This window comes from Rhinoderma darwinii, chromosome 2 (assembly GCF_050947455.1).
Source record: "Rhinoderma darwinii isolate aRhiDar2 chromosome 2, aRhiDar2.hap1, whole genome shotgun sequence".
NCBI lineage: Eukaryota > Metazoa > Chordata > Amphibia > Anura > Rhinodermatidae > Rhinoderma > Rhinoderma darwinii.
Window position 1 is genome coordinate 182510103 of NC_134688.1, and position 12285 is coordinate 182522387.

General features: G+C 40.6%; 2 protein-coding genes across 3 annotated transcripts in view; one reads left to right on the forward strand and one right to left on the reverse strand.

Annotated features, from left to right (window-relative positions):
- CYFIP1 (cytoplasmic FMR1 interacting protein 1) overlaps positions 1-12285 on the forward strand; it is a 109053-nt gene that overhangs the window by 78280 nt on the left and 18488 nt on the right. For both annotated transcript variants that reach the window (XM_075852575.1, XM_075852576.1), the window contains one exon: positions 11512-11655. In XM_075852575.1, coding sequence (XP_075708690.1) covers positions 11512-11655 — 144 coding nt within the window. The remainder of the gene's footprint in view (positions 1-11511; positions 11656-12285) is intronic.
- On the reverse strand, positions 3168-5867 carry FNDC9 (fibronectin type III domain containing 9). The gene is made up of 2 exons (XM_075852573.1): positions 5510-5867; positions 3168-4226 (listed from the first exon to the last, which is right to left on the reverse strand). The coding sequence occupies exon 2, from the start codon at positions 4171-4173 to the stop codon at positions 3496-3498; it is 678 nt and encodes a 225-aa protein (XP_075708688.1). The 5' UTR covers positions 4174-4226; positions 5510-5867; the 3' UTR covers positions 3168-3495.

A 12285-nucleotide genomic window follows, 5' to 3' on the forward strand; every position in this document is an offset into this window, starting at 1 on the left:
CGGTGGAATGGTGCATCTGAACGCCAGAGCTGCCATCTATATGTAAGTCTCCCTTTACATTTAAATGAGCAAAAACCTGTTATTAGCTGAAAAGTCTCTTTAACGGAGTTGTCTGAGATTAGACAACAACTTTTTCGCCAGAAACAGCACCACGCCTGTTTGTGGTCTGTGCCTGGTAATGCAGTTCAGAGCCATGCGTTAGAATGGAACTGTACTGCAATATCGGATACAGCCCATGGACAAGTGTGATGCTATTTCCGGATGGGGAGGTTAATTCTTTTTTTTTTTAATGTCCGACAACCCCTTTAATCCTCTGAATGATTGTCAAGGGTCTGATATTTAGGAATGATGCACAATCATCCCTGCAGTATTGCTACAAATGTTGAATATTCAACTTCATAACTAATAGCTTTTTCTAATGCCATGGCTAAAGCGTTTGAAGTTCAACTTGGCAGCCGATTACGGTGTAAAACACAGTCCTTATGAATCATTGTGTATATATATGTATGTATGTATGTATGCACAGAGGTACAAAAGATAATGTTGTTCATTACAAGTCACAAGAAAGTATTATGTACACATTCATAACATTGAGCCTGCTGGTATACCACGGTCTTTTTTTTCTTTATCTACACAATTACCATATCGATTTTTATTTTTTCTAATTTGCCCAGTCTCTTGAATATTTATAGCCTGCAGCCCGGGGCTTCCCTACAGGTTTTAATTATTGTACCTAGCAACGTTAATTATCTTAGTGAATTGACAAAAGCCTTCTGCCATCGCTTTGCTACAGTGATCTAGGGAAACAAATAACACATAGATAAAAAAAGAACAAATCCTATTATAAAATTATAAATCAAAGAATTGCAAGAGACAGAAATAAAAATTAATGTGTGTGTAATAAATAATTTTATATATATATATATATGTGTGTGTGTGTGTGTGTGTGTGTGTGTGTATATAATTACACACATATTTTTTTTGTTTACGTTTCGATAAGGACCGGTTATATTAATGCAGGGTAGCAAATTGCCTGCTGACAGAAGAAATTCACCTTTCTTCTTTGAAAAATGTTGTTTGCTGTTGTCTTTCCTTTATTTATTGGACTCTCTTTCCCTAACCAATATTTTTGCCGTTTTTGCACCTATACTGCAGGCTAGTCCTCAATCTCATATTAGGATAGAAGCAAGAATCTTATCAGGCACGGGCTCCATGTGATAAAACGCACAGTCATTATTGCACTGTTCGACCGTTATCACCTGTAATATATTCTGTGGTGGCTCATGGTAATGCATTGTTTATACACATCCGACATATACGGCCACAATCAGACAATTATACTCTACCACCCTAGAAATTAATAGTTTATCAAAACTTTCAAAGAACAAAACAGAATAGTGTGATCATTGTCAAAAGGTGAAGGTTTTAACAGCCACTTCTATCAATGAATGTATGTCAGCGTAGCCTAGTCTGAACTATTAAGAATAGGGTAAAGGGTAATTTCACAAAACCCTTAATAGTCGCTCTCTTGCTTTCTCACACTCTCATAAATGATGAGGATGATATTGCCAGACTTATCTGTGCCTCTCTGTACTGATGGTTTCTGTTGAAGTTTGCTTGACACTTGCCAGATATGGACTATAATATCTTATATTGCTATTATATCTAAGGGCCTATTCACATCAGCGTTGGCTTTCCGTTCCGGGGTTCCGTGGGAGGTTTCCGTCGGGTGAACCCTGCAACGGAAAGTCAAACTGAAACCACAGCTTCCGTTTCCGTCACCATTGATATCAATAATTCCATTATCCGATATCTGTTATTGATTCCGTTGTTAAAACGGAAACCTGCCGGAATGGTGACGAACGGTATCAATTAGCAATGTTTCCGTCACCATTGATATCAATGGTGACTGAATCGGAAGCCGTGGTTTCAGTTTGACTTTACGTTGCAGGGTTCACCCGACGGAAACCTCCGAAAGAAACCCCGGAACGGAAAGCCAACGCTGATGTGAATAGGCCCTTAGATATAATAGTAATATAAGATATTATAGTCCATATCTGGCAAGTGTCACCCGACGGAACCCCGGAACGCTGTTGTGAACAGGCCCTTACTGCCAGTTTCTGTGACTGGAAAGAGGTTTGTACACTGCTAGGTCCTTTCATTTAAAGGGGTTTTCCCATCACAACAACCCATTCTGACAGTGTAGCCAGCGCGGAAATCAGCTGAAATATTATATGGCGGTCGTGTCCTTCCATGTGCTATATGATACTCAGCGGCTCTTCACTTTAGCTCATAGAGGGTGATCCTGAGCAGATTTACTTCTTCTAACTACAGACCTATTGTTTGGATTACTGGATATTAAGCTGGCCATACACAACAATATTTCGTCAGGTGTAAGGAAGATTTAATGAAAATGTGTGATTATCTTATAATTGGAATAGTACAAACAACCATTTTTCAATTAAAACGATAAAAACAAGGGGACATATACAAAAACACCGAAAAAGGCCATACTTACAAATGGACACAGCCAGCTCAGAAACACTGATGGAGTGTGAGCAGGTGCTTTAAATAAGAATAGCCACTCCCACTAGTCTTGAGGGGAGTGGTGTGTGGTGCATGGGATGTGTAGTAAGAAATAATAAATGGTTTGTGTGCAAGTGTAATACTATAAGTGAAATATAGGGGGCAGTAATGAGTGAAGTGCCTCAATAGAAATAAATGGATAATGGGGTGCAAGTGTGTGAAACATGGAGGGATAGTGTGTACATCATGAGGCACAACGTGTATAGCCAGGTAGAAGCCTATTTGTGACGCCTTGATAGTTCATAGAGCGGGCTACCCTGCTTGCTAAGCCAAAGAACAACACACCATGCTCTCCCAGCATCAATTACCTGATGAAATACCATCGGGTTGGGAAATAATTTCATCAGATGTTCAATTTTAATTGTAATTTGTTCGCACGAAGGGACTATTCTATTTTTAGTATTTAAAAATCCTGTATGGGCCAGCTTTACTATGATCAGAAGAAATTTCTAGTACCTTCCCCAATAACATCTCGGCATCAGTTGTCCTCTTTCAATTGCAATCGATGCTCTTGACTTTGAGCTTTGGGACCATTTTTGTTCCAATGTGAATTAAAAAAAAATATTTTGTTTTGTCAGCCATTTACACATTCATACACTTTTATTAAAAAAAAAATCTGTTGCTGAGTAAACTAGAGAGTCCACAATATCTACCACTTCTTCAATGCATATTTTAATGTCTCTGTTGCTCAGAAAGTAGTTTCTAGTACTATACGTTTCTGGCCCCTTAGTCCCGACTAGAATATATACCAGTGTAAAGCTAAATACAGAATGACTCTTGGAGCATAATTAAATATTCTTGTTCACATAACAGATATACTGGCATGCATTGCTTTTAATCCATACATGTATGGAAATATATGTACGTATATGATTATTGTATTTTATGGTATATGATTCTACTAAAAGATCAGTTCACTGCAGCTGGTTGTACAGCTACTTCTTCATCATCAGTAGGGCTAAGGCTATTAAATTCATCAGCAGTTAATGGATCTTTGATAGTGGGGGCCACAAGGGTCCCATCTATGCTTGTTTCTTCTCTCTTGTCCTCATTCACAGGTAGCAGGACTGGCTTTTCATAATTCTCAACAGATTTTTCATCTCTCACCCATGCTTGCCTCTTGTCGTCTCTGTCATTGCTTTCTGCATTCTGTGCTCTTGCACGTTCTTGACGTTTGCGCCACCATATATGCAGGCATCCATAGAGGAGGATGCAGGCTATAATAAGGAGTATGATGCTGCTAGTGAGCCAGATGCCTAAAGCCAGATCCTTTTTCTTGCTGTTGACTGATGCTGGATCTTGTGCTGAAGTATGGAAGATCTTGCATTGGTCACTGGTGGGGTTGGCAGACTGACAGGTCACACACAGAATATATGTCGTGAGAGGGGTGAGGTTTTCAACAATATAGAATGTCCGACTTGCTGGAATCCTCTCTTGCTTTTGAAAGTGTTCTCTGGAGTATCCAGACATCATTGTGTTCCAGTTAGACTGGTACATGATGCTGTAGAAGCTGTCGACGCAGCTAGGGATTGTTGGCCAGATGACCATGGCTGTGTTAGCAGTGATGTTCTGGACCGAGATCACCATTGTAGTGTTCTAATGCTTTCAGATGAGCTCAATAATGGGGCGCCAGCTAAAAACTTTAGAAAAAGAAAAAAAAATTAAATAACTTCTGTCCACGATCTGTGTATAATTTTATATATCAACATGCAAGATAGTCTCCTAGTTTATGGTATTTTGTTATAAATTGGCAGATAATCATTTTGAGACAATTTAGTTATCCAGCGTCTGTGACTATAGAGTAATTTTGTTTAAAGAAAAAAACACTTCTTCTGTTCCTGTGCAAGGAAACGAGCTGTTCTCTGAAAAGTTTTTCCAAACTCCAGTCTTACGGTAAATTCAACAAGCTATGCTCATTCTGTCACTTGAGCAAACTAGATTGTGTTGCTGATAAAAAATTATTATATAGATTTTTTTGTGCCTCCGTTATCTCACCAATAAAAAAAAAAAACACCAAAATTAACCAGCTTCCCTACAATTGCCAATTTCTACTATTGTTATTTAGATCAAAGGAGCAAAATATATCAAAACAAATACAAACTTATAGTTTGTTTGTTTTTTGGGGGGGGTTTTTTAAGGGTAATTTTGGTCCTTTTGACCTGAATTGCTTTTCTTGTGTTCTTAGATCTGGAATTCTATTGTAAATCGTTATCTCGTGGACCACATCTTATTTCAACATTGTATAAATAGATCCATTATACTTAATGTACCACTTGAGCTTTATTAATCTATGCTAAGTATTCTCTCAAGATCCAACATGCTTATGTCAGAGACAAAGTTATATTCAGACAGCTGCAATAGGGGGCTAAGCTGCAAAGGCTTTAACTCCCGAATTATTTACAGACACAGCTGTACAGCATGTCTGTGTGAAGAAAATAACAGAAATGAAATACCATTGTTATAGAGTTAAGGTTTGTGAACCTGCTATTGGTTTATAATATCCTGTCTGCTGTTTGAGAGGTTGTCTGCTATTAATAAAATCAATATATGCTCCGAATGATATACTCTGTACATTTCTTATTAGTTCGGTACTGGTTTGGTAGACATATTCTTTCCATACACATGGAGATGTCACAAGCACTAGATGGTCCAATTATTCTGTGCGTTGGTGACTGCACCATTGCACAAGGTGGTCAGATTTAGCGATAATGTAAACTCGCTATGCACAACAGACAGATTTCATTTCTTAATGAGGAGCTTAGCGCAAATGATCGCTTGAAAGATTTTTAAATGGAATGTATGATTCCAGCAGATGAGCAGATTATAATAACACAATGATAACATATTGGGAAAATATCAGTCTTGGTGGGATACTCAATCCTTCTTGAATTATCATGGTCCAAGTTAAAAAGTAATTGCCTACCTCAGACGTGAACTTGTCGTCTTCAGAATGGATGGCTCTGGTTTCACTGCTCGCTGTAATATATTTGATGTGATTTGCACCTGTGGCTTATCCGTTCCTGCATTCCTCAGTCTGCCAGCTCCCTGTGCCCATCACTTGTGTTCTCGTTCTCCAGGGACACTGGTGAAACGACTCCTTTGTCTCTGCTGTATGAATTCACATGTGAGCGCATATTCTCTAAGTGCTTGGTTGCCTTGGTTTTTAAAAGACATAAAAAGATTTTTTTTTTCCTTTTTAACCCTCCCCCTCTTCAGCTCCTCTCTCACATCGCCTTATGTCCTCTTATTTAGGGAGAGGAGAGCACTGAACTCTGGAACTGCCCCCCTCTCTCTGAGATCATCACTAGACAGACAGGAGCTAGCTGTCATTAGGATAGGACAGATTTTCTTTCCAAGGCAGATCACTACTACAGGCACTGCAGGCTATTCATGAGCAGTGCCACAAATGACTTTCTCATTTTCTTGTGATCCCTTATTGCTATCTTCTTATCTAATTTTTTTGTATGCTTGTATCTTTTTTATTTCCATGTCCTCTAAGTGACAACAGATTTGAGGCAGGAATATTAGAAGGTCAGCCCTATTGCATTCACATTAGTTTCTGTACAGCGCTGCAGGATATGATGGTGATTTAATAAATAACCTATTCTAACTGACAGGCATTAACCTGCGATCCTAGATTTAGAGAAAATGGTCTGCACTGACCTACTGGTTTTTGTTTTCTAAGTGTATTAACAGCTTCACTAGGTTTCCCCCATCTCTTTCAGAGTTTAAAAAAAATAACATCTATCCTCACTTCTTGGTTTGTTTACATCGCTGCAGCTGTCACGTGCCTTACCTAGTGACATAACCACTGAGGCCAGTGATTGTCTGCACTGATCACGTAACGATATGGCACGTCATCGCCGCAACAATGTAAACAAAGCCTGGCAGGAACCTCGAAAATATATTGGCACTAGGGATTTAAAAGGCGAGTATAGGTTTATTTGCTAAACTCTTAATTTCAAAATTAAACCTGTCCGTGTTGTGCATAGTGGGTTTACATGATCGCTAAATATGACCCCTTGTGCATAAACAGCTCTACGGTTCAACATATTGCTCAATGGTTTAGCATGAAGAGCATGGGTAGGTCTTGGGGCGGTCTTCTGTTATAATACAGAAGGTGCCTCAGCTCTAGATGATAAAAATGACGTTTCATCCAGCAGAGAATGAGCGTGTTTTGGCCGCAAGCTGTATTTATACAATTTTCTCAACATTTACAATAAATTTTTTAAACTAAAATTCTTTAACAGGTTTTCACCCCCCCCCCCCCCAATATATGCCTGCAAATATTGTCTCCAAAATGTCGAGGCACTACATATTTACATAATATTTACGTCTTATAACAGAAGAACTCCCCTTCTCTGCTCCAGATTCGTTGGAGCGGAGAAGGGGAAGGATGTGTCATTCAGTGGGGTGACACAAAAACCATAGGTAACCAGTGGACTATGGTAATACTAATGCTCTAGACCAGGGGTCTCAAACTCAGCCGGGTAAGTGGGCCGCATATAGAAAAAATGGGAAGTTGACGGGCCGCATTACTTTCAAATTTGATACAATACAAAATTATTGTTAATCAATTAGTTATTTGAACTACTATAACACTATATTACTATAATAATAATAATAATAATAATAATACTACATTACTATAATAATACCGCTAGGTTTAAAATTTGAGATATTTCTCCACGTGCTTATTTCAACAATCCAGTTTAAGTGTCGCTAAATGCAGTCCGGCGGCTCAGTTAGCACACATGTCAAGATTGGGCTGCCGCAGTGCCCTCTGTGGGTGCTGCCGCAGTGCCCTCTGTGGGTGCTGCCGCAGTGCCCTCTGTGGGTGCTGCCGCAGTGCCCTCTGTGGGTGCTGCCGCAGTGATGTCAGGGGCTTGCCCAGAGCTGGAGTCCCGGAGCAGAGCCGCTTCTGGCACTCTGGGATTCCAGCTCTGCTCCTGACATCACTGTCCATATATGGACAGATGTCGGGGGCAACCCCAGAGCTGGAGTCCCGGGCAGAGCGCTAGTAGGCTCTTCCTGGGACTCCAGCTGTTCTCCTGACATCACTGGGACTCCTGCTCTGGGGAAGCCCCTGACATCATTGTCGATGTATGGACAGCGATGTCAGAGGCTTCCCCAGAGTCCTGGAGCAGAGCCGATAATCGCGCTCTGCCCGGGACTCCGCTCTGGGGAAGACCCTGACATACTGTCCATATATGGGCAGCGATGTCAGGGAATTCCACAGAGTCCCGGAGCAGAGCCTGTACTAGCGCTCTGCCCGGGACTCCGCTCTGGGGAAGACCCTGACACACTGTCCGTATATGGGCAGCGATGTCAGGGAATTCCAGAGAGTCCCGGAGCAGAGCCTGTACTAGTGCTCTGCCCGGGACTCCTGCTCTGGGGAAGCCCCAGACATCGCTGTTCATATGTGGACAGCGATGTCAGGGAATTCCAGTCTCGGAGCAGAGCCGATACTAGCGCTCTGCCCGGGACTCCGCTCTGGGGAAGACCCTGACACACTGTCCATATATGGGCAGCGATGTCAGGGAATTCCAGAGAGTCCCGGAGCAGAGCCTGTACTAGTGCTCTGCCCGGGACTCCTGCTCTGGGGAAGCCCCAGACATCGCTGTTCATATGTGGACAGCGATGTCAGGGAATTCCAGAGTCTCGGAGCAGAGCCGATACTAGCGACTCTGTGTCCCGCGGGCTGCAGATGACAGCCCCAGGGGCCGCATGCGGGCCGCGTGATTGAGACCCCTGCTCTAGACCAATACTTCGGGCTCCACCACACTCTGATGACCATTGAGTTCAAGACTGGACTGAAACGTCCTCGTTGCTAAACTTATGAAAAAGGACACACAAACACGGGGCCCCTCATAGTGCAGTAGTATCTAAAACAAAATAAACGGTTTTACATGTCATAAAAACATGCACACGTTGTGTAATTTGGTGCAGAAAATCTGCATCAAAACAGGTAAAATCCATACCTAATAGTGCAGGTTTTTTTTTTAGGTGCGGTTTTTACATATTGATGTGGAAATCTGTAGGTATGGTTTTATGTTGCATATTTTGGTGCTTTTTTTTATTAAATTGTCATACAATTTGCAAGTGGAAACACAAAATAAATTTGCATGCTGTGGATTTTAAAATACGCACCGCAGGTGAATGTACGTGTGGAAAAATTCTGCAACGTCTAGATGACATTACTTGAGATCTCATTTACTTTCCTGGTTCTGTATTACAATCCGAATACGCATTGTGTGCATTTGGCCTAAAGGTTACATAATTAAATCTAATGTTTAAATGGGACACTACCAGTTCAGGCGCTGTTCCACAAACATATAATGGTGAGTCAAAATGTTTTCTTATTTTTTAATATGAATATTCAGGAACTTTGTTTCTCATTCAACATGATCTTGCAGAACTGAAAGTTCAAAGTATACAACTGTGGTTTATTGAGACAACATCAAAAAGGTGCAACATTTCAATCCCACATTGGGATCTTTCTCAAGCATGTGGGATTGAAACGTTGCACCTTTTTGATGTCTGAATAATCCACAATTTATACTTTGAACTTGGAGTGCTGCAAAATCTGTATCTAAATAATCCTTTTCCGTCCTATGACCTTATGTCGTTTGGTCAGCAGACGAAGCATGCAAACTACAGATACATCGCATTGAAGTATAGTTTTTATTTTTTTCTGAACGCTTAAGTAATGTATTTATGTATCACAGCTGAATAGATGAAAAATATTTTTTAAAAAAAGGCTAAAACATAAGCTTTAGACTAAGTTCACACGGGGCGGATAGGCAAAGCAAAAGCACACAGCATATCTGCCCTGTGCTCCCTGGGGTGAAGCGGCAGTCACATGGGATGAAGTGTCTGAAGAGTCATCCCAGGAGGCCGGCCCTCTGACGTCATCCAGGCCGGCCTCTTTGGATGACATTTCATCTCGTGTGACCACCGCTACAGCCTGTGATTGGCTGCAGAGGTCACATGGGATGAATCATCCCAGGATGCTGGCCTGAAGGAAAAAACACAGACACCTGGGTAAGTATCAGATTTTTATTTTTTTTCTGAGTTGTGTTTTGTGCTGTGAAATCGCTGGAAAAACCACAAAAACTGCTATTTGTTGCGGTTTTACCTCCCCATTGAATTCAATGGGGAAAACACGCAACAAGTGAGCAGCGTTCACGCAAATAAAATTGACATGCCTCAGAATAAAATTCCGCACTGCGTGTAAGTTTCTGAGCGTTTTTTTTCTGCTCTGTATTTATGCAGCGTGTGGATGAGATTTGTTTTATCTCATCCACTTTGATGCTATTGTATTTGCTTCGGATTTTCTGTAATGAATTCCGTTGCGGAAAATCCGCAGTATTTACGCAACTTGTGAACTGAGCCTTACTTTTGCATATCCATTTTTGTTTTTTGGGTGATTTTGAAGTATGATGTCACCTAATAGTTATTAGATGTATACAAGGTATAGGGTTGGGTCATGTCCATTGTTCCCCAACATCAGTTCACATGTCCAGGACACTATCTGATGTGGATGTTCCTTTCTTTTCCCTTTTATTTTCAACAGCCATAGTAGTTATGTGTGTTTTTGTTTTTTTTCCCATGTGTACATGATTTGTTTCAGATGCGGCTTCTCTCATGGCAGTCGTCAGGGCCAAAATTATAATTGCTGTTCCAGTATTTACAATAGAACGTTAAATATCCCTATTCTTGTACATCTATTATGCCCTTCCTAACTGCCAAAAATTACACACCGACATGGGTGCCCTTACCAAACGATGACTGGACTCGACTTACACCTGCTCTTTTCCTCCCGATGCGTTTCCCTGTTGCCAGTGTACATCCACAGTTCTTCAGGCAGCTGCCATGTATAATAGATAAAACATCTACTGCACGGTCTCCAGTCATGTGGCTCCAGGTAGTGTTGGCCTGGTGCCACTTGTCTGGAAACGAAATAAGAGTGAAAAGATAGAACCATCCAAACTTCACGGTGCCTGCACACTTGATATTGATAATTATGTACATGAATCCACCGTACAGCTTATATACATGTAATAACTATTAGGTGACATCATACTTTGGGTATCATTTTTCATATTGTGGAAATAGTGGGCGATTTTACATAATTGGGTAAAGGTTCTCCCCTCTTTTCAGCTGTGATATGTAAAGTTTGTTTCAGCTCTGTTTTAATATTTGAGTTTCTGTATTTTATGATACCGCAATTAGCTGTGGATTGGATGTTGTTGTTTTTTACCACATATTATATTTAGAATTAGAGTTTATAAGAGGTGAGATGGCCAAGGATCCGCTCCTTTACGCACTCAGTCTCTTCTTCTGCTGAGGCTTGATTTGACATGGTTGAGGCTTTTAATTAAATACAATCAAAGCTCCGTTTGCCAAAGCAATCTTTCAGAACAGGGTCATGCTTAATCTGTACAGCATCTGCTATATTAAGCGTTCATTAGAAATTAAAGAAAACCAGGCACATGTAACTGCTCACCCTATGTCTAGTATATATATAGATTTGAATGTATAAAGAGGGCGAGAGACAAATATAGATGGAAATCTATATGTTTACTAAGGGGTGTAAATATCAGATAATTTTATCTTTTAATGGTTCTGAGAAAAAAAAAATCAGGACAGTTCATTATTGCACCAAACTCTGTTAATATCCATAGGAGCCAAACCAATGTTTTATTTATTCTTCTTTGCTTTTCTCGCTCACCAGAAACATCTAGAATATTATCATTATTAACGTTATTACTAATAAAATGTCACCCATGTTCTCACCCCAAAGCAAGTGTTACCCATTTATAGTTTACTATTATCTCGTTGCGATCTGTTGAGCAGTCCTTTTCTTGCACGTCTACAACTTAATCTTAGTGTCCGTATCTCCGCAAAACTTTTTCTTCACAGAATTTGAACCTGGCATACAACAGCATCTTTAGTAACTACCGGAACTTTGTCGGTCCTCCACACTTTAAAGTGATTTGCCGTCTTTTAGGATACCAAGGTATTGCTGTAGTGATGGAAGAATTGCTGAAAGTTGTGAAGAGCCTGGTGAGTAGTTCTTTTTGTATCATCATTAATGGATGCAATTTTTGAAAGTTCTTAAAAAATAATGACATAGCAGTGTCCACAGAGTAGTTTTTGCTACAGCAGTGCCAATGCACATATATCTCCTCCATCAAATGCACCGTTATCTCCTCCATGGTCCTGTACAGCGGTTTACTACACCCTCAGGAACTTTACATTTGAGCACCCAATTAGGAGTAGTCTGATTGTTATCTGCTCTAGGAGCCATATACAGATTGGGAGTCACTTTTATTGTGCTGGTATACATGGTGACTCTAGTCTGTAAGCCCTGACCTTATCCTGTGGCAGCATGCTACTGCAACAAGTTGGTTGTCTGATATTCTTTCAGTCAGGGCTCCAGATGGCATCCCAAACCATTGTAAACCTAGAAATTTGCAAATAGGGACATCAATTTATACTCTGGTCTCCATTTGTGACTAGCCTGGGCAACCGCTAATTTGCACTGTAGGTTAAAAAAAATTGCTTTATTATTTAGCGGACACGCTGCACATTGTTTGCCTGCCAAACCCCATGCTGAACTTGGACTCATGCGCTTGCAGATAAGAAAAGTCCTAGAATTCGGACCCTGGATGCTGTGGCCTGAGCCCGCAGTGA